The 23,642-nt window shown below is 43.4% G+C and overlaps 1 protein-coding gene across 4 annotated transcripts in view; it reads right to left on the bottom strand.

Moving 5' to 3' along the window:
- Window positions 1-23,642, bottom strand: part of PIKFYVE (phosphoinositide kinase, FYVE-type zinc finger containing) — a 100,744-nt gene that overhangs the window by 53,825 nt on the left and 23,277 nt on the right. For 2 of the 4 annotated variants that reach the window (XM_090044860.1, XM_090044861.1), the window contains exons 7-12: window positions 17,093-17,182; window positions 7,881-8,019; window positions 5,842-5,999; window positions 4,920-5,031; window positions 2,695-2,842; window positions 2,044-2,211 (exon numbers count right to left, since the gene is read on the bottom strand). In XM_090044860.1, coding sequence (XP_089900986.1) covers window positions 2,044-2,211; window positions 2,695-2,842; window positions 4,920-5,031; window positions 5,842-5,999; window positions 7,881-8,019; window positions 17,093-17,182 — 815 coding nt within the window. The remainder of the gene's footprint in view (window positions 1-2,043; window positions 2,212-2,694; window positions 2,843-4,919; window positions 5,032-5,841; window positions 6,000-7,880; window positions 8,020-17,092; window positions 17,183-23,642) is intronic. The other 2 variants (XM_090044862.1, XM_090044863.1) reach the window with 1 other exon arrangement.

Below are 23,642 nucleotides of genomic sequence, written 5' to 3'. Positions count from 1 at the left end.
TTTAAAATAAACCTGGATGGATGTAGTATCAGACTTAACCAATTTAGGTTAAATCAGTTCCTTGAACTTCTGTCCCAGATCCCCTCCAGATTCAAGTTAACGCAGTTCCCCAGAAGCCCAGAATGCTTTGCACCTGCCCCACAAACCCCCACCTCACAGGGTGGGCAGACTAGCCTTGGCCCAAGCTGTCTGCTCCACCCATGCAGGGAGGTGTGTTCTCGCACCCCGACTTCTGGCCTGGGACACTGAAGGAATGTGACTATTTCTGAAATCAAAAGTGAATGCCTGTTCACTCGCTTATTGGTTCAAACTATTTAGATTAAACTAACCTGTGAAGATGGAAGATTCAGCCTCAGCCTTTTTGACCATCTGTACTTAGCTCTGGTGTGCAGATCCTTCAAATGATGCAGGACAGCATCTACACTTAGCTTAACCTCCAAGTAGTGTGAATTTGCATTTTTTAAACTAAGAAAACCAGGATTCCTGGTAATGAGAATGCTCTCTCTCCTTCATGGTAAGGTTATTTACCCACATCCTCTCCTGCAGAGGTACTAGTTTCTATTTTCATTTGAAAAATGAGCAGGAAACAAACATGCTATATCACATGTATTTTTATATGTGGACAATAATTGTATATTATATGTGGAAAATAATTACTATTCAAAGTTTAAGTGCCTTAAGTTAAAGAACCCAAGAATCATAGTCTGGTTTCTAGGTACTGCACACACAACTGTCAAGAAAAAAAAGGTGTCACTGGAAAGTGCCAACTCTCCACACCTAATGCAAGTGAGAAGGTAGGACAGAGCATACTGGCAGAAACAGAGTATGCATTATAAAGCACTTTAGCTGGGAAGTATTAAGCATGCTTCTGGGTTCAAGATTTTAAAAAAATAAATAAAATATCATTCTTGATAGATTTTTAACCGCAGCTGAGAGGGACTAGTGTAGTTAGCCTTGAATTCCAATTTAACTCCTTTCACCCATGTTCTCAAAACTTATTAGTTGCTAATCATTTCCCTTATTCCAGTTCAGTTTCAGAGAAAAATGCCCACATACAAGCATAAAAGATATGCCCTTCTTTCATGAATCATACCACCAGAAAAGTCTGTCCTATTTAAAATAGAAAGGAGATATGTGCTCATTAGGAATAGTGCATGTTATGGATATTCTACATGGGTCATTAAAACTTACAAGTATGGAGGGGGGGAGGGGGAAAGGGGGAACCACCGCACAAAAAAAAAAAAAAAAAAAGTCACCATAATGGAAACTGTGGAAAAGCAGCTCACGAGCAGCAGCTAAGTACAGGAATCAACAGACCTGCTAAAGCTGCAAGGAAAGGAAGAGGATAAGTTGAGAGCGCCAGCATTTAAAAGCACTGCAATGTCCCAGCACCAAATTATGGGCCAGCCCTTGTTCGTCAGCCAGCCATTGTATGAATCAGTTACAGGCTGGAGAGCAAAACAGACTTCCTAGACTGTGAAAGGACAATTCATTTAAAAAAGATTTTAAAAATAAATACAAATCTCACAAACCACACAAATGGTGGCATTGGACTATCCGACTGGCTTCCTTCATTTTAGCACTTTTTAATGCACCAAATCCCTGTTCTGCATACCAGAGATCAATTTCTTCCCAATTCCTGATAACTCATGGGAAATTTTTATCCTGGCTTTAAAAAGTAATGTTTTTATGCCCTTAAAAAAAAGTATTGTTCTAGTGTCCAAGTCCCAAATCAGCAGTCTCTTCTTAAAAGTTATCCAAACAATATGCCTGGGACTGCCCTACTAGGAAGGGGACAAGGAGGGATATCCTGCTCCAAATGTATGGAGAAAACACTACTACAGAAGTTGCACACACTGTTGAGTAGCTGGCTACAGCTGGCTCATTAAGCTTCTCTACAGAGAGAATAGCATCAATGGTTGGGTGGCAGTGATTAGCAAAAAAGATGCACTATATGCACAAAGTGGCCACCAAACAAAAAATAGTAATAAGTTATCATGGCTCTCCATCATGTGCAACTCCAGCTGTCAACTAATCTCATACCTTTTTGGTCGGCAGGGTGAGGGGGCACATGTGGGTACTTGGAGTGCTTCTTGATATGGAAGTTCACGTTGTCCAGCTCCACGTTCAAGCTGATGGAGGCGGCTGAGTCACTGTCCATTGTGGACTGGAAGCTGCTGACTGAGGTGCGCTTGCTAGGGCTGGCAGAGTCTTTTAGTGTTGGGTAAGGGGGAAGATACAGGGAGGAGAGGGGTTCAAATGGGTATCATGAAGGGATTGGACAGGAGAAAAACGGTCTTTAATACATAGAAGCCCAGTGTGCAGTACTAAAAGGGATACAGTATTTTCATAGTTTTATCTTATTTTTGATCTGTACTTAATGGAGTGTTGCAAAGAAATGCCTTAGATGCTCACTCTAAAATCCAAATTACATTAGTGAAGCCTGCCATGAGAAAAGTCACAGCTAGACCGTTTACTTCTGTAATAAAGCTTATACTAAATTTAGAAACACCAAGTGTCATACTAATTATGAAATACTGTATCTGCTACAAGCAATTGAACTAGTGACGTCTTAGTTTATTTAGATCCTTCTAGCTACTATAAGCTAAGCAGAGTTCACACTTAAGGAGTTATGCTAGTTTGCCCCGGAAGTAGGGGAAGGAGTGGGGGGGAAAAAAGTTAGTTGAAACTCACTGGCCAAGTTATCTTCCCCTTCATCAGCAATTTGTTCTGTGTCACTGTCATCAAATTTGATGTCTTTGAACCACGATGGCTCAGAGTGCCCTTCTACAGAATTCACTGAATCGCTGTCTGGAGAGGGAGTTTCTGAAAACTCTGTGCTCTAAGAGACCAAGAAAAGAGACAGTAAGTTGATGTAACCCTCCTAGGATCTCAAAAAGGTACCAAGTATCTTGGTTTGAAACAACATCTTACACAGTAGTTTGATATTAGGCTTAAAAAAAAAAAAAAACACCACAAATGAAAACTACCTTAGTATCTAATCCAGCATCATCCCCACCATCAGGGTGAAAAGGGCAACTGTTTAGGACAGGAAGTGAATACATCTTCATATTGCCCACATCCATCTTCCTCCTAAGCACCTCACCCTGATCCCACAAGTGAATCATCTGAGTGACTGAGATTAGTTTTAGTGTACGTTTTCCATCCACTCTCACAACATGGCAGATTTGAGTGTTGAACTTGTTCCCAAGTCAGCATGCTTAACCCACAGAGGAGGAGCACGTATGGTTTAGACAATTCTAGGGCTAACCAAACAGTGGTGTGAGGTTCCTTTGTGAAACAGGTCCAGCTCTCTACATCAAGAGATACTGTTGTGAAACAAGGCCCTGATGTGAATCTTAAAGAGCACCTACTCTGCAAATTCTAGTCAGGAGGAACTCCTTTGGTGGAAGAAATTCTGCTACTCTCTAGTACTTGCTTTAGCATTGTATAACTGAGTTTGGAATTCACTAGTACCCGTTTAGTTCTCCCAACTTCAAAATTGTTTCAGACTTTTGCTCAGAAACAAGATCAGAGTCAGCTCTGATCACACAGGAATAAGAAAGCAAATCAACTCTGTAACTACATGCCAAAGGGACTGTACACAATTTAGAAGTGACTTTATACAATAAAAGAATATGCAAGGGCTGACCAATTAAGTCAGGAGTTCATTATGAATTGCATAATAAAACTAATTTGCAACAGATGCTTCTTTGTTTTGAAAGCTTCAGAGAGTCTTTGCACAGATTAGTCTAAAACTGAACTGGAAATCAGCATCAGTTCATACCCTCTCAGCATGCATCAGTTAGCTTGTGCCAAAGACTACACAGTATCTTCCATAACAGAATTCTCTTACTCAGGTCCTTTCTTCCAGTCTCCAGACTAGAGTTCAAACAATAAGGAGTGGGCCCATTCATAGGAAAGAGGACTCCTCCCACCGAAAAGCCTCTTGGCTTGTTAGGAAGAGAGATCAAATTCCCCTATCTGTGTGTTACCACCTGTAAGTGCCTTTGTAACTTGAATTGAGCTATTTTCTCTAGAGGAGTATACTCCACTCACCACACTATCTTTAAAGAAAGAATTTAAAATAAAGATGACAGGTGTGTAGGTTGTAGCCGTGTTGGTCTAAGGACATAGGCAGACAAGGTTCTTTGGGTGAATCTGATATCTTTTATTAGACCTTTTGTCTTTTATAAAGATGACATCATTCACAGAAGGCAGGGCAGAGGTGCACCTTATACACTAGCTAAATCACAGACGCACAAAGCTTTTATGGGCCTGAGCTTACTTCATTTGATGAGATGAGCTCAGGCTCATGAAAGCTTTTGTATCTCCAATTTAGTTAGTCTATATGGTGCATCTCTATCCTGTCTTATGCCCAACTTCAAACTAATCTCCTCTCTGCTCATCATTCACAGAGACAGCAGTCATTTACCAGTACCCACCATACTGAACAGCAGACTACATATGTAATAGGATGACAGACAACAGGACAGCTTCCCAGAGTGCATCCTTTACTATGCAGATGCTTACTCTTCATGACAGACTGAAGAGGAGCATTTAAGATTTAATAAATTTCTGTGTGGCTACTCCCCCCCACCCCCCAGAGGAAGTTTCAAAGTTTTCTTGGTAAAGGAATATCCACTGTAATTTAATGAAAATAAGTCACTTTGGTTGCTTAATCAGATTTGTGCATCTTTATACCCACACACACCTGCCAAAACAAGAGCTCCCTCCCCCCAAGTCTGCAGAGGACATGTTGCAAGACTTGTGAACTAGTTCTCAAATGAGAGCAGCAGACAGAACATGCAGAATATGACCAGAAATGTCTCTCTCAGCTTTCCCTCCACTCCCACCTGAATTCCATGGTTTCTTTTCTTAAAGTGGAGGAGAAAGGGAATTAACAACAACAAAAGTACCTGTAATGGTCTGTACAGAGCATATTCATCTCTAAAGATCTGGTCATGGTGACTGACACACTCCAGCCAACGTCCATCTACCAATGCTTGTCCTATTGCTATGGCTTGAGCTCTGAATGTAGAATAAAATTGAAAGTAAATAAAGAGCTTATACTAAAAACAGGGTGTCAGACAGATCATTCAACTGTGTTTTATTTTACACTCTTTTGATTAGCCAGGATCTATTTAAATACACTGGAGAAGCACCAGAATTAGTAGACCAAGCAGCAGGATTTGAAGTAAAAAAAGAGACTCCATACACTTGAATCCTAAATCCAGTACAGCTAAATTTTTGATGTGCTGGTCACCTTTCCCTGACACTACCCCAGCTCCTACTGACTTCTCAGAATGTTAGGTCCTCAGTAATCAAGGAACAGACCTCTCCTATGCAAAAGAACAATTTCATTTTCTGCCCTTCCACCCTGTAAAATGTGAATAATTCTTTATGCTTCAAGAAGTGCTGAGTTTGCCTATTACATGATGAACTCAATTTAATTTAATTTAAAATTTCCAACCCTAGATTTTGAACTTGCATTCCAGGATCTTCAGCAATCTGCATCTCTGCCTAGCTAGCACCAATACTGTATTCAAGGCTAGGGCAACTGACACAAAAGTAAAAAAACAAAAAGGAAGCTCCATGAAGGCTCCTAAATTACTGATACTACTTACTACTTCATTTTAGCATATCTGCAAAAATGTATGTTGGCTACAGGTATTTTCTACCTTTGGTTTGGAGACATCAGGAAGATCAGCCACATCTCTTATTTAGCCACTGATCCACACACACGAAAGAATACATCACAGAAAGTACTTCCTTCCATCAACAGAGTTGCAGGAGATGGATTTGGTCTAAGTTTACAACTAGTTAAAATAGCAGGAATACCTTGTGGTAATGTGCCCATTTCTGATAAGCCAGTTGACCAGTTCCTTTCCCACAATGCAGTTTGGATGCGTCCGCAACCAGTAACGGTGGTCCTGAAACTCCATTCCACTGTTATGATGGCAAATTTTTTTCCACAAGTCTTTTAACTGTACCGAGTCCTATAAAAGAATGATAAATGGTATAAGAGGCCTAAACAGCATCATTTGGAGCCCTCAAACGGACTTTACATCAGTAAAGTAATAGAAATAAAAGTTCAGCTGTTCTGTGCAGCTGTAGTCAAGTATGGACTGATCGGAACAGACCTTTAAAGTCCTTTGCCTTACAGGCAGTGACCCTATAAACTGGGGATGAGACAGCAAAAAAAAAAGTTACCCAATGCCCAAATGCAGAGGGAAAAGTTCCTGCAGCAGTATTTTTACAATGAGCTTCTGCAGTGACAAGGCCTGCAACTGTTTCCACAGCGTTCTAGATCCCTTGAGCTACAGTATGCAAGAGCAATCACGTTCCTCTTAAAAGGATCCCTCCCTGCCTATGCCTACTCAATTTTTTAGTTAATTTTCCACCCAAGCAGAACTTGGTATCGTCTTCTATAGCCCTTTCAAATCATTAGGGTTTTCTCTTCCACAGAGACAAGGCGCTTCCTTCTCCCAAACTAATCAGGCTTCTTCACTTTCACAAAGATAAACTTATCTCCAGCATGATAAGAGACCTCACTTGCATCTCTCTTCACCTTTAAATTACATTCACTGAGAGAGAATCACGATGAGAATAATTCTCAGACGCACATCATTACTTAGGGTTTCTCCACAAAGGTTTGGTATTCCAGCCATTCTTGGCTTTACCTGCATTTTATTTTAAGGTAATTATTTTAAATATTTACAGTCTTGCCCCATTCCAAGGGGGTTTGAGTACATTGCTGACTTCATAACTCTGCTGACAGGCCATAATACCCTTATTTACATAAGATGTTAACAAACGTCATACTTTCTGGGTCAGGTGCACTACAATTTGGTTCCAAAGTAAATAGTAGCTACACAACTACACCCATGTGGTCGATGAGGGGCTTTATTACAGCATAGTTCAGTTACATTGCTGGTAGCAACAATATCAGATTTACTATTCCTGTAATTTCCAAGTTAAGACAAAGAGAGCCAGAACTCCTGACATCCAGGAAACTAGAACTCTTGTTTTAGAAACCAAGAGTTCTAGTTTTTTTGCATGTCTTTTTGTCTCAGACCAACATGGTTACCAAGTACACCCCCAAAACTCCCGAAGTATTTGTTTAGGTCCCGAAACGGTTTTTTTATTCTTTAAAGAGGAAATTTAACAATATTTTATTAATTCTGATCAGTAGTCTTTTACTCTCACTTCTGTAATGGATTAGTAAACTTGCCAGGAAATTTTGCAAAATAGTTCTTTGGATTTTTGAGGCATCCTATTATATTAATCAAATTTAGCAGGCTGGCATACAGTGTATTCCCAGGTTCACCTATCCCCTGGCCTCTTGTACAGTACCCAGAACCGGACTGCAGTGCCAGGCATTATATACCAGCCTTTCCAGTGCACTACATTTTCTTGGATGATGTTCATGTCTACAGAGCACTTAATATTTGAAAGTCAGTTTTAAAAGTTATTAAACATTAACACTTCAGGTCTGCCTTCTTCACCCATCCCCAGTTCACATATAGGAAGTTTTTAACATGGTATTTCCAGAGTGTTGTACTATTAACATTGATTTTTCCTTGGAAAAAAAAATGCGTCACTAAAGTGTTACATTGACTCTGCAAGTAAACAGGGTGAGGTCAAAACATGACTCAACGTGACCTGTAGTCCTTTCCATTCATTCAACAGATGAAATTTTTTTCACATTAAAACAACTATACCCATGTAGAATTTGATAACCTATAGGGACAAGTGTTCTCCAAGTCTTCAGGTGTTTCTATTCAAAAGGGAAGGCAGCAAGGTTCCTTGTACACACTATGGTACAAGGAAGACAGCATGCATTGCCACCATAGCCCAAATAAAAATCTTGTTTGTACCAAAAGAATTTTGCGCTCATCTTCACTGGTTTCCACTTTCAGATATGTACGATTAGCCTGGGGACTGACAGATGTCTCGTATGCGGGCACCATGGGTGAACCAGATCGATCCAAAGACAGGTTAGTAATGCTGGCAGATCTGAAAATTAAGAACAACAACGAAGGAGAAATATTATTAGTTTTGATAAGTTTGTTACAAGCCCAAACCTGGTTCTGTAATGCTTGAAAAAAATCTTTAAGCCATGCCATCTGTCACTTAGCTTTTTGGCAGTATGTGCAGATATATATTCTAATCTACACCAATGCTTGAAATCTGTACCCCCTTCTGCCATCCCTCTGCTGCCCACCCCCTGCCCACAAAAAACAACCCTAAGCCAGGAGACACAAAGAGGGAATAACAACACTATTATGCCAATACAGCTGGGTTAAATGGAACTCTGGGGTAAACTGCATGCTATAAGCAATAAGGTAGAGCTTTTTGACCCAAATGTCAAGGGAAGAATTCCAATGAGGTTTCTCTCCCTATTTGAATATGAACTATCCAACCTTTACCTAATGGTCTGGAAACCTGTGGGGCCACATCCCACACTAAGGAGTAACAAAAAACGAAACAAAAACAAAAAGACTATACTGTAGGATTGTTGCATCTATATAGCACCTTCAAGCCAAAATCCCACAATCTGAGCAAGCTTCTTAGAAGAGCATTATTTGTTTCCTTTTATTGCCATCTGCTGGAAATGTGAGGTAGCAGCAGCAATTATATTTATATACAGTGTTATGGCACCTTTCCTTCCCCCAGAAAGGTAGCTTATTCTTGCCACAGACTCCTAATCCAGAGAGACTAGAACAGGGTGCTCAACCTCCAGCCCACAGATCATATGTGGCCCACAGACTCATCATAGGTCAGGAAATCTGGCAGCAGGGGAGTAGTGACCATTAATATGGTCACCATCCCCCCTGCCAAATTCCCAAACCCCAAGCCTCTTGTGGCATGCCAGACTGTGACCCCTGTCCCTGCAAGGCCAAGCTATACCCTCAACATCCCACAAGTTCTAGATCAGGGCCTGGTCACACCTCATCCACCTTCACAGGTATGGTGGAAACACCTTTCCCTCCCTGTGAGGTCAGGTTGAGGCCTGGCCATGCCATGCCACTCCCCACCCAGGGGATACTCCCTCCCTTCTCCACAGGCCGGGTCAAGCTCCCCCCACCACCTGATGGTGTCCACCCAGACACTAAACTGGGAACACCAACTGGATCTAGCCCACAGGGGGACCAGGCACTGCCACCTGGCCCACAGGCAAAAGTGGTTCAGTACTACTGAACTAGAAAGTCATTTTAATGGGTTACTATTGGAAGAACATTTGAAAGTCTGTCTAATGCCCTCCTTGAGAGATCAGCATCTTATAGCTGACTTCAGAGTTTTTGGTGTGAACAAACACATACAGTTGTTCCAAAAGCCATAACCTGGAGCGAGAGATGTAGGAACACACTACCTATAAAAGCTGTCAGAGAATCAAAAATCAGTAGCAATATGTTGCTAGGATTTTTAAAAATTATTTAATATGTCATATATATGACACATACATATTTATATGATAAATCAGGTCTGTAAATATTAGCTGCATTCCATTAATGACAGAAGCAAAAGAAGCTACATCGGCCCTTCCACAATCCATGTTTAAAGGATAGTTGCATAGCATTTTCTGGACAATAGGTCTTTAACATACCTACAACACAAAGGCTTTGCCAACGGCCTTCAGCTATTGTAGATGTGATCTTCCCAAGGAGTCAGATAAAAAGGGGATTTCAAAAACTAGTAATTCAATTCAAGAGACGATTGCACACCTTTCAAGCATCAAAGGAAGTATTTTTAAGAGCAATAGCCAAGAACTGCTCCCAATTTTTAGAGAAGCTAGCTGAACTATACCACCTAGCTATGGAAAGCACAGGGGGGGTTTAGCTCATTTAGTGTCGTAAAATAAAAATAAGACAAATTTCATAGAAGTCTTGTCACCAGTTAAATATGATCAGTTTTTGAATGCTCCTGGACTGGGCTACAAAGAGCACTGCAAGCAAATAAAACAAAACAAACAAACAAGCTTCTTTGTATATGCCAGCTGTTTCCACCCAAACTTAAGACTTTCTGGAATTATTTTCTTGTGCTAAGCTTCAGTTACAAAGACTACCTAAAGTAAGTTGCACTACATTGTTTGTCATTTATCACTCCCTACAGCATTTATTTTGTTACTAGTGTCCAACAGACTCAGGGTATAGGAGTTCTTGCCTCTGGCAATAATTCTATTAAATAGGTAATTAGGTGCACACCCTACCCCCAACGCACACACACACACACACACACACACACACACACACACACACACACACCATACCCCCCCCACCCCCAACTCTTATTAAATCTCAGTACGTATAAGAGACTTATTCTAAATACCTCCTGGCTATTTCAAATAAAAGTCTTCCACCACACATATTAAGTTAACCTAGATTCCCAGAACACCCACCCTCTATAGCATCAGCTGCATTGTTCACTCGCATCTTAAAAGTGGCCACAATTCTGTGTATAAAGCTGCGGGCAGAAGGATAGCTTACTGCCCAAAGCACCAACAGGACCTCAGGATATAGTTCCTCCACCAGTTTGGCAACTTACTTGCTATATTACTTTGAACACATTATTCCCCTTTGTACCTCAGTTTCCCTCCCCCCCATTCTGTAAAACAGGGAAAAAAAAAATTAAACCAACCTTGTGTATACAGCACTGTAAAAAGTCAGGAATTGCATATTTTCCCCACCCCCCAGCCTCCATCTTTCAAGATCTGAGTGTATCCTCTCCAATTACTAAGGGCTAGAAAATATTTAAAAATGGGACAACTCAGTTCATTTTAATAGAAGTAGTTCTGGGTAAGGAGCAGAAGTGGCCCCTTTGTATAAGCATCCCTCGCACAGCCAATCTACTGCCCTTCATTTACTCTGAATAAAGAAACTAAAGACTATCAAATATCTAAGTATCACATTCAGGCAAACAAGAATGACACCAGGCTTTGAAATATTCTTGGAAGCTATGAAGAGACAATTCATCTTGCAATAATACCAGATCAAGGTGAATAGCTCATGATAGTTAGATGACACTCAGGAATACATCATACAAGTTAAAAGTGGCTGTTAACTAGACTTAAAGTTTCAAGGAACAGTTAAGGCTTGCCAAGAACAAGCAAATACTAGAAATTAAGAGGAGAGAGGCAAGTAGTAGGGCTGTGCAAAATTTCACCTGGCGCTTCATTCTGAAGCTGTTTCAAGGCATTTGGAGCCTGAAACAGTGAAATCGAGATGAAACAAAAGCCTTTGAAACAGCTTTGAAATGAAACAAGGGAACTCAAAACGTTTCAAAAGTTTTGAAGCCAAGCTTACTGGCTTCAGCACTGGTCCCTGCCGCAGCACTCGTTTCCTGTCAACCTGCAGGCAGATTGGGGGCTCACCTGCACCCCCAGGAGAGCTGCAGGGGCTTGTGCCGGAGTCCTCCCAGGGGTGTGGGCCTCCATCTGCCTGCTGGATGAGCACTGGGCACAGCCCACACCCAGTGCTGGGAAGACTGGTGCTGCCACTGGCCCCAGGTGGCAGCACCCAGCTCCTGTCACCAGGCAGGAAGATCAGGGGCCTGCACCCCTGGGAGCAGTCTGGCACAGCCCCCCCAGGGGTGCTGGTGGACCCCAATCTGCCTGCTGGATTAGAGGAGCTGGGTGCTGTCACATGGAACCAGCAGCAGCAATCTTCCCAACACTGGTCCCAGGCAGCAGCACCCGGCTTCTCTCATCTGGCAGGCAGATCAGGGGCTCGCACATCTGGAAGGACTCCAGCACAGCCCCTGCAGCCCTCCCAGGGGTGCCAGTGAGCCTCTGATCTGCCTGCCTACTACATTATGTTTCCCCATAATAATCTATGGGTGAGACATTGAAATAGCATCGAAACAGCAAAACTGTTTTGACTAAATGAAACGGAACGGTGCTTTCAAAATGAAATGAAATCTGAAACAAAACACTGTTCCACTGAATCGTCAAAACGCAAGTCAAATCGGAACAGTGCTGTTTCGCACAGCCCTAGCAGCGAGCTTTAATCCCTCACAATAGAGGAAGTTACTATATTACTGTCGTCATTCTACTATAAAAGGGACTGTAAGGGAATAACCTTAAGTGGCTACTGAACTCTTAAGCAGTTAAAAGACGTGTCCTTGTTATTGGCGACCTACACCAGTGATGTCCAAAGTGGGGTGCATGTACCCCAGGGGGTGCGCAAGACTATCCATTGGGGTGCAGAAAGAAAATATTAGAACTTCTATTTATATTTGTATACATATACATATATTGGGGGTGCATGCTCAAAAATTTTTTTTTTTTTTTTTTTTTTACTGATAAGGGTATGCAATCAAAAAAGTTTGGAGACCACTGACCTAGACTAGCAGTTCCCAATCTCTGTGGTATGGGTACCACCAATGTTACACAGACCACCTGTCAGTGGTACACGTTAACAGATTTGCATCTCTGTCCAAGAACAATTTACCAGATAGATCAGTTAAGAAAGGCTATTTAACCTGTAATGAAAAAAAAAAAAAAAAGGTGGGGGAGGAAGAGGGGAATTGCCTTTTCAGATTCTTTGAGAATGTTTCAAAGCCTGCAGATAGCCTTGACATCATCCGTGATTGAGGAAAATGAGATAGGCAAAAGGAATGCTGGCTGCCTATGATGTCACCTGGTCATAGAAGATCATAAACTAAATACCCTCATATGCCTTTCTTCAACACATTTTGATGTTAACCTAAAAGAAACAAGGGGGAAGAGAGTCAGCTATTGCTACAGGGAGGAAGCACTGAACTGTTGTGTTCCTCCCAACAGTTCAGTAACAGCAAGTCCACATTACGCAGGCTTTGCAGGTGAAGATCCACTAGAAAAGGAGCTGTCAACCAGGGGTACCTGAGAAGGCCCAAGAGGGTACATGCAGACAGGCGAAGACAGAGTGCCACTATGCACTATCCTGCACAGGCACCACTCGCCTGGCTGGACATGGGAGGCAACGGAAGCTTGCATGCAGTGGCTGCTGCCACTCCACATTCGACTGCGTGCCACCCCCCTGCATCCAGCCTCCATGGGTACATTGCTCCACGTCCAGCTGCCAGGTGTACATTGAGCCAAAAAGGTTAAAAACCCCAGCACTAGAAGGCTTTGCCACTATAGATGGTTACACTAGAAATCCAAGATGGCTTCAAATTTTAAAACCATCCCCCCAATAATTAAATTCTATACATAGAAAACTTACAAATTTGTGACAATTTTCCCAGGTAGAGAAATAATTATTGGGGGATCATCTTAAATTCATCCACCAGCACTAAAGCAGGGAAAGCAGTGGCAGGGAACCAAACTCTACACCTTGTCCTCACAATATTTAAAAACTACCATGATTCAAGTCATTGATTTCACTATATCCAAATAATACCCATCTCAGAAGAACAAGTTCCCTCAGGACCCAGCCCATTACTACTTTTATTGAACTGTATCTCCTACAGCCTAGGTCTTTATCTTCCTCCTTTAAAACAGTACAAAAGAGAGCATGTTCAAAGCACTGAACAAGAATGCTATATTTCTAGTACTGCACAGCACTTGAGACTTGGAATTCTCTGCTAAAATACAGTGCACAGTTTGTGTTACATGATTCAGAACAAATGCCAAGGGAGAATAGTTGCTACAAATCAACATTGCCCCCAAATCCTGGATTGCTGATAGAGCTAGGCTTTAAAAATTTGGTTTCCATGTTCCATACAAAATATTTTGTAACAAATATCAAAGTCAGACTAGAGAGCCACTCAGAGTTAAGTGTTAAACTGGTAGTGCTCAACCTTTTTGTCTAGTGGGCCAGATGGGCAACATCTAGTCCCTCCACAGGCTGGATGCAATAGGTGAACCAATAATCTGGCTCCACGGAGGGGAGTGTAGGAGCTGCCCAGCCCTGATCCAGCCCCATAGGGGAACCAGATATACAGGGCAAGGGGGCATGGCCCAGCTGAGGGAAGAAGGGGGCACAGCCCAGCCCCAACCAGCCACAAGGAGGGAAGGAGGTACAGCCTGGCAGCTCTCCTCTCCATAGGGCTTGGGATTTTGGTGGTGGGGAGGGGTGGCAGTATTAGCTACCACTGCTCCCCTGATGCCAAATTTCGTGACTTGTGGGGAGCCCTGTGCACCAGATTCCAAGGCCTGCAGGCCAGACATTGAGCACCCCTGGGTTAAACTGAGCCAGCAGTTTGACCCAGCTCACACTGCACAGGAGCTAGGCTGAAGAAACCTCTTACCAACTCTTGAAAGTTGGATCTCTCCCAACAGGGAGCACCTGCTGAAGTCTTCACGTCATTAGAGTTAATCAGCATTGAACTTTTTGGATTTCATTCAGTGTTTGCCAATCACCGACTACAGGCATGCACCAACTCCCCAGCCTTTCACCTGTTTGATCACTTAACTCCTCTGCTCCACCCACCAGCTTCCCTCTGCAAGCACTTTCATTTTCCATGGGCTCACTAGTCTGAGGTGTGCAGTTAGGTGACTATACACCCTTTTTGGACAGTCCTGAATTTTAGGGCAGCATCCTCAAGGAGTATCCAAAAACACAGAAATTCAGAGAGCGTCTGCAAGCCATGCATAACACACTTAACCCCCATTCACTATAATAGGGGTTCTCACCTGGTGGCCCAGAGATGCCACAAGGGTGGATCAAAAGGGCAGATACAAGGAATGGTTAGGAGCTGCCCGGCTTCACTAACAGAAGCAAGGCAGCACTGTGCTGAGATGATACTACTTATATTCACTTGCTCCTAGTAGTGAACACCTCTCTCCACCACCATCCAAATCATGGTTTCTAAATTATCTCTGGCAACTAAGATCTGTGAGGGGAAAAGGAGGAAGCAATGCAGCAACAAAGCCAATTCCCAGGGTTCTGGAGCCATGCTAACGCACAGCAAGTTCGGCAACTGCACATATTAATGCTATTAATGCTGCTATTGCCCATGGTCAGATTTCAGCCTGGAGGAAGCCCTGTAGTCCAGACCCACTCTCAGAGCCAAATAGGTTTTCCAAACCCTATTCTAAATTAAGGCAGTACATTTAGTAACTTCATTATTAAAGAGACTCACATTATCTTTGTTCTATCCCTCATATTCTTCCATCTTTGTCCCCTGGATTTGACACATCAAGTGGACTAGAATCAATTGTTATGCAACACTATGTAAACTTGCGTTATCAAGAATGATCCCACATAAGCTGATAGGCAGTCTCTCCCTGAATGGGCTTTATGATAAAAATGTTAAGGATGGGCTTCAGAAACACTCAGCATAACTGGCTTAGCCTACAGAAGTTCCTGATCTTGCAGAAGCAGTTCAGGAATAGTGGAGAAAAAGGACACATGCACACATTTCTCTACAAGCAGCAGTACCTATTGAAGAAAGTTCCGACATAATCAGTCTCCAAACGCTTGCACATTTGTGACAACAAATTCTATACACATCCGGCATTCATTCCAAACATTCCCCAAAAAGCTGCAAGTACAGTTACTGCCTACTGGATTTTAAGAGTCACATAACTGTTGAGATCAAGAGCAAGACTGCTGCGGTTCAACCAAAAGGGGACCTTACTGTAGAGTTTAGTAACCTAAATTGGACTTCAGCCAGGATCAGGCTAAAAGCTTTCCAAGAAGAGAGTGAAGAGCAAGGAAGCATGCAGCCAGAGGCTACATAAGTAGACTATATTATAGTAAATGGAATCTGGGATCGGAGTGGGGGAAAAGCCACCACATGCTGCACCCCCTCACCCCACAGCTCCCAGGACCCTGATGACAAGGCAGGGCCAGACAGCGCAGAACCCTGCAGCCAGGCTCCATTCCCTGTGTGCAGAGGCTGGACCCAGCTGGGAGCAACCCCACCCCTGGGCAGTTTCTGGTGGTGAGTAGGTCACTACACACAGCTCCAGCCTGGGCAGCAAAGCACAAGGCTGCTGGCAGATCCCGTCTCACCCTGAGCAGGTGTCCAGGCCCTGCTGCCCAGCCCGTCTCACCCTGAGCAGGTGTCCAGGCCCTGCTGCCCAGCCCAACCCGCTTCCCCACCTCCAGCTGCTGTTCAGCAGAAACCATGCTGAGCACTGCAGGCAGCAACAGCCTCTGCTTCTGCCTGTAGCAGCCAAATCTGGGACTTTTGCTTCAATTTACACCAACTGCCCAAGACAGCCCATGAAACCTGGTACTCTCCTGGCCAATCTGGAACATATGGGAACCCTATACAGAAGCCACCAGAACCTGGTGCCCTTAATTTTAGCAGCCCAGTGTCATTAGTTTTACCTCTTTCCAATTACTCTATCAGTTCTCCTTTACTACTTTTGCTATCTCTTGGCTTTCCAGCTTCCTCCTGAAAGCTACTTATTTTTCCACCTCCCTCTTGTTCTCCAAACTTTCTGGTTCCTACCATCTCTTGCTTCTAAATGCTCCCCCAAAAAGCACCCCTACAACCATCTTCTACCCTGCTGCCTTCCTTGATCTTAGAATTCCCATTTCCATGCTCTATTATATAGTTTCTCTTCCCACTCCTGTCAGCCACACAGAATTATACTAGAAGCTCCTCAAAGCAGCAAGGCTATTAGTATACTCACCCAGGGTAGTCTTTTTCAGTATTATTTACATGTGGGCTGTTCAATGAGCCCAGGTCACATTTCAACCGAGAGTACACCAGGGGTGCACAACTCCCAACCCATGGGCCAGATCCAGCTCATAAGGCTCTTCAAGGGTCCAACAACTTGGTAACAGGAAAACAGGCAGCCTTAATTGCCACTCCCTGCTGCCAAAATTTCCAGACACATGGGGAGCCCCACTGCACAGGATGGCCAGACAGCATCACCCTGTGCATTAGACTGGCTGCTCCAGGTTGGGCTAAGGTTGCAGGGTACCCAGGATTCAGCCCGCAGACTGGCACTGTGCCACTCATCCAGCCTGCCCATCTAAGAGACAGAGCACAACTGGACTATGCCATTAATGACAGAATGGTCCCCAATGTTACATCAAATCAGGGGCTCAAAATTGAGAGGATTCAACTGAATCACCTTGAATTCATATTTATAATGTATTGCACTGCATATCTAAGAGAGAAATCTTCAATATAAATTTGGTTCATTTACCTGTTTCTAGCAGGGGACTTCCCTGAATCCTCCTGAACAGAGGCAAGGCGCGCTGACAATGTGGAAGCCGAAGAGTCTGGGTGAATCAAACTGCCAAGAGAGTTATGTCATGATAAACATCAGCATTTCAAGATAACCACCACCATAAAGCAGCAATGATACAGTTTCAGCTGCACAAAAATTCATAATGCAAAATGAGAGCAGAAACAACTTAAGAAAGATTCTTCAACTCCAGCCTCTTGATGTTTATAAGGGACTGGTTTCATACTCTCCTTTACAACTCTACCTTTATCACACCACAAACTCCTTTTCCCACTAACCTGCCACCATTTGACTCATCTCTTTTCCCACCCCCAACCCCTCACTCACTGCTACTCCCTACCTGTCCCCTTTCCACCCCAAAAAGGTTCCTTACCATAGCTATTTAACAATAGTCATCACTATCATATATGGATAACGTCATCAGTCTTTGCTCTCATCCTACCATTATCTTTATTGCCCTATGACAAAGTCATATCTGCACTATAGATTTCTGTGCCACAGCTGGTCAATCATAAATTGCACCTCAAACTGCAGAACAACTTCAGTATGCCAGAAGCCTGTAGTGCACAGTTGTAGCTAGTATAGACTCTGTTCTTGCTAGCAGAACTCATTTCACTTGGTCACTGAAGTATAGGGGCTTACTAGATGCTCATATCCAGAACACCTGTATCCAGGCTAGGAGCATTTTGCTGGTATTCAGTATGGATCTCCATACTGGTACAGCACTCCTGATGTGAGCTTGGCCTTAGATTAGGTGGTGTTCAAGGCAGCGGCTATTCTTTTACTCCCCCAGCTACTCCAGAGCATTTGGTTTAGACAACCTAACTCTTGCTATAGAGAATGTTATTGCTTAGGAAACTCTAGGTATGCTCAGATCTGTAAATGAAGCAGAAGTTAAGAGTGCTCACTTCATACTGTTGTACAATTAGAGAAGGCAGCTTACAACTTAGACTTCTCTCCTGCAGGACTAAACCAATAGTCAAATCAGAAAAAGCTAGTGAACTTTGAGAGAGCAAGTGAGTGAGCAAGAGAAAAAAAAAAAAAAAAAAAATCTAGGCTTGCTTGGCCTGCGTCTGAAGAGCCATGCCAAGACTGCATCTTGCAAACCTAGCCTTTCAAGAAGCAGAACAATTATACAACTTCAATTGTACAACTGCCAAAAAATAAAAGATGCAAAGACACTTTCAGAACAGTCATCTGTCTAGCAACTGGCACACTCCCATGTCAGAGACAAAGGGATGAAGTCTGATCTGCTTTATTCCATGAATCTTGTTTTCATTGAATTTTGTGACTTTTCTTACTTTCACATGTTAAGTTTACAGAACTCTGAACTCTGGCTTCTGTGTAAGGAATGTTTGAGCTTCCCTAAAATGAGGTTTTATTAAACTGACAACTACAGAACAAGGAATTTGATCCAAATGTCTCAAATATATTACATTAGAGAAAGGCAGTTCCCTTTGCTGCTGTGTAACCCATGTTTTCTAGGAGTTAACCCCTACTGCTAGTAAAGAGATCTAATGCATGTGGGTGTCTACATATGCATTTAATCCAGGAGCAGTTTACTCTCAAGTAAATGCTCCCTAGCAAGCATCTACATATGCAGCTCCATTCCACCCCAACACCATGGCCCAAGCCTTACAGGTGGCATCTCAGGCAGTTGGCTCAACCATTTCCTTCGCCCATTAGCTGTGGCCCCAATCATGGGACCTTCACCTTCCATATAAGCTCTGGCCCCGTCTCCAGCCTGTCGGGACCCCAATAGTCTTTGCTCATCATGGGCATCCCTTGCAGTGGAACCCTGGCCCTTTTGACCCTTCTGGTCCTGGCCCCAGCATTGACCAGTATGCTGGGTTGGGTTTATGCCTCCTGCCCGCACTTAAGGATTGGGGTTCCCCATTCCTGGCTCAAGTGCTTCTGGAAGCATGCCTGGCTCTGCGGGGTCACTTCCCCCAGCAGGCTCAGGCACTTCCTGAAGCTTATATGGCCTACCCTGCTCCGATGGTAAATGACCCATCTGAAGGTGAGGGTTGGGGTCCAGGCACCCCTACCCACCTTTCACTGGGGTAAGAACTGGCTTGGCATTTCCTGGGGGCTCCTGAGCCACTGAGAAACCCCCCAGGCCACCCACTCCTGGCAGAGTGCAGTTTTAGGTCATGCCCTTACCTCCACGATGTTGCATAGAGCCTTGTAGCAAGGCAATGTTACTGCCTGGCCTGCCAACACCAAACTGCTCTGTTTATATAGGCAGCCAGGGATCTAAAATGGCTGCTACAATCAAATACCTGCTGGCTGCTTGGCTCAGCCCGTAGAGTGGCAGGCACCAACAGTAACCTGCCACACTGGGACATTGCTCCCTGCCCCCAGGGGGGCTGTCTGCTACCAGGGCAGGCTCTGCCACCAGAGCCCAGGAAGGGACAACGTCCCCCTGCCCTAGCAGCAGGGTGCTCTTGGCCCCAGCTCCGCAGTCAGCCCAGGGGACTTGGAAAGAGCTTCAGGGGAGGGATAGGTGCTAGCTACTAGCAGGGGCTTGCTGCTTACTGCCTCATTGGTGGATAAAGGTAGGGGGCTGGGACCTGCCCCTCCTTCCAAGTCCTGTACCTTGATCACCTGATCAAGGCACAGGGCTGGGATCTGCCCCTGACTGGGACAGTTCCCAGATCCCAATCTGCATTTGGGAAGCAGGGGCTAGGAGATCCCCATCTCCCAGCACCAGCTCCACAGTCATGGGGCTAGCTAGCACTGGAAGAACTTTTTCTCCCAGCACCAGCCCCATGGTTGAGATAAGCATCGCCCTACCCCTGCTCCTTGATTGTGATCTCGAGCATAACAATGCATCTTGTATAGATTCATCCCCTGCAACTAGGAAAAGAAATCCTCTTGCCTCTGAAGACATTACACTTTTCTACTATTAATGGTTCTCTTCTAGATACACAGATTTATTAGATTCCTCTTTCATTATTTCACCCTAATCCTGTACTTCTGCATTTAGAAAAATCCCTGTAAACAGTATATTAATGTTGTTCTTTCAATCTATTCCTCCTTAGGCATAAAAACACCATTATTTATGACTTAAATAACTGTTCTACACACCACTTCCCTTGCCTAAACTCTTAATAATTTTTTTCCACCAAGACAACTAGAGAGACTTCCATTTTGATATCAAATAATTGTTCTAGTGATTTTTCAGACTGCTATGTAGAAAACTTACTTTCTGCTGTTACATGGGTGTAGATTGTAGCCATGTTGGTCCAAGGACATAGGCAGACAAGGTTCTTTGGGTGAATCTGATATCTTTTATTAGACCTTCATAGACATTAGGGCTAGAAGGGACCTTGGAAGATCACCGAGTCCAGCCCCCTGCCCGAAGGGCAGGAAATCAGCTGGGGTCATAGGATCCCAGCAAGATAAGCATCCAATTTTCCCTTGAAGGTGTTCAATGTAGGTGCCTGAACCACCTCTGATGGCAGGCTATTCCAGAACTTGGGGGCTCTAACAGTAAAGAAGTTCTTCCTTATGTCCAGCCTGAAACAGTCTTGCAGTAGTTTATAACCATTCAACCTCGTCATCCCTTGGGGCGCTCTGGTGAACAAACATTCCCCTAGATACTGGTGTTCACCAATGGAAACTGTACAACAATGCAACGGAAACTGTACAACATGAAAAAGAAAAAAGTCAAATGCAACACCAACCCCTTACAACATTCCACCTTCAGACTTGATGAAAGTGAAAGCAGCAGCAAACCCTCAAATATCAAATCTCTTCACACACACACTTACCAAAAATTAAAAAAAAAAAAAATCTTTCCTTTCTAAAAGGCCTAAATTTTTGTCCAGAAAAATACCCTAATAAAATACTTCAATGCGGAGAACTAGAAGAATTCTTCCGACACCCCCACCTGAAGGAATGTTTCCACAACCCAAATAAATCTAATTCTAACAACTCATCCTTTGACAACATTAAGGAAAAGAGCAACCCCAAAAAAACCCATCAGATTGGACACTTCACGGTGGATGAAACTCTAATGTTGACCGCTACATCGACTGCTTCAGGGAAAGAATGAACAATGAAATAAATCAACACACACCACCATAACCTCTCCCTACCAGAGAGAAAGACCACCAAATAGTAATAAAACCAACCATCCTAAACCGTGAAGACTACATAAAAGGAAGCTAACAGACAGCTGACACCACCCACTACAAAGAACTACAAGAAGATCCTACTCCCCTTTTCACCATGAAACTCAAAAATACCATCGAATAATTTCCATCAGAACTATAGACCTTGATCCCCCCCCACTACTTAACCCAGGGACTTTTGACATGCTCCCTATAATCCACAAACAAGGGAACTCTGGCAGACCTAGGGTTCCATGGTTGGATATGGTAACACAGGAAATATCAGGTTTCGCTGCCCTAAAACCACTCATCACCCAAAGAGCAAGTTTTGTCCAAGACACTACAGATTTTCTATGGAAACTTAAAAACACAGACCACCTTCCCAGCAACACCCTCCTAGCCACCATGGATGTTACCAGTTCATATAACAACAACCCACAAAAGAATGGCTTCCAAGCCTGCCTTATATACCTACCAGAGCAAGACAACAACTCAAGAGTAGACACCCAAAGACATTACTGACCTTATACCCTTCATCCTCGCACACAACAATTTCACTTTTAACAATTAATACTTCCTCCAGACCATGGGCAGGGCTATGGGCACCAAAATATAGTCCCACAGTATGCCAACCTTTTTATAAACCAACTGAAAGAAGAATTTCTCAAGGACTGCACCATCAAACCCTTGCTATACTTAAAGATATGTTGATGACGTCATCATTTGGACTGAAAACCTGCAATCTCTGATGGAGCTCCATCAGAAATTCAACAAATAACATTTCTCCATCCAACTATCTCTTGAATACTCCAGCAACAGCGTCTCCATTTTAGACATGATGATCACTATCCAGAACAGTAAAATACAGACCACGTTATATAAGAAACCCACAGACCAACATACATTTCTGCACAGAACCAGCAATTGCCCTAAACACATCAAGAAAGCTGTGATGTACAGCCAAGCCCTCAGATACCACCAAATCTACACTGAGAAGAACATCTGGGATTGCCACCTCACTAATCTTAAAAGGCTTTCACACAACAAGGACACTCCTCCAGACAGACAGATTGCACGTTTGAAAGAGCCACCCGGATACCATGTGAAAAACTGCTGCAGTACAGCAAAAACACTCCACTAAAAATCACCCCCCCCCCTTCAAACCCACATGGAAAATCCTCAAACAATTGCAACCCATAGTAGAAGGAGATCCTATTCTTAAAGAGATCTTCCCAGAACCACCCATCCTAGTCTTCAAACAAGCATCAAACCTCGCTAACCTCATCAACAACAGAAGCAAACTTCCTACAGCCCAGAACATATCGGATCCAGACCATGCCATGACAAGAAATGTAAGACCTGCCAACACATCTCCACCACCCCCACAATTACACCTCACAACAGAGCCATCAGGATTCCTGGATCTTACAGCGGAACCTCCAGAAATAATACCTCTCATCCAATGCACCAAATGCCCTGACGAAAACTATGTAGGAAACACCAGACAACAACTGCACACCAGAATGAATGCACACTGATAATCTATCAAAGACAGGAATATCCAATTACCTGTAGGGGCACATTTCTCCCAAGAAAACCACTCTCAGTTCAAATCCTCAAACGGAACTTACAAAACAGTTTTTACAGACAAGCCTATGAACTTTACTTCATCAACCCCCTGGATACAAAAAAAAAAAAAAATCATGAACTAAATATAAACATTGGATTCACGACACATTATAACCTGCCTGACATCTGACTACCCAGGTACCTCTCCACTATTTACTTGCTACATTCATCCTTCTCTCTCCCCCTCCCCACCCCACCCTTCCCCACCCAGCCTGCCTCTCACCCACTGACTTCTCAGTTTATACCTTCACTGACTGCCTGTCTTGCATGCATACCAACCCAGCCTCTGGTTGCTTTACTATTCATTCCATCCAGGAAGAGCACACACCAACTGCAGAGGCTTCCTCAGCCTGATGAAGAGCTTTTAAACCCACAAGCTTGCTCAGAATTTTTTTTCCCCCCCAACTATTTAAGTTGATCTAATTAAAGATATCAGATTCATCCAAAGAACCTTGTCCTTCTGCTGTTACTGTACACCAATTTACCAACATTCATCCAGCAAGCACTAACATTTAGTTCAATGGGCAAACAGGCATTTTTACTCCACTGACATGTGCCTTGATTCATCCATGGTAGAAAGAGAACAAATTCTTTTCATCTCCATGAAGCCACAAGTCCATTGTCACAATGAATGTTATTAATATCACCAGCTCCAGCCCAAGCCCAATTTTAAATGGGTTAGCAATTTAGACTCTTACCGCCTCACTAAAAAGGGGCAACTTCCCATGGAATCAATGGCTTCTCCACTTCAACGAAAGACA

The sequence above is a fragment of the Crocodylus siamensis genome, chromosome 4 (assembly GCF_052110815.1).
Source record: "Crocodylus siamensis isolate JL-2025a chromosome 4, ASM5211081v1, whole genome shotgun sequence".
Classification (NCBI taxonomy): domain Eukaryota; kingdom Metazoa; phylum Chordata; order Crocodylia; family Crocodylidae; genus Crocodylus; species Crocodylus siamensis.
The sequence above is the reverse complement of the archived record's forward strand: the minus strand, read 5'-3'. Positions and strand labels throughout refer to the sequence as shown.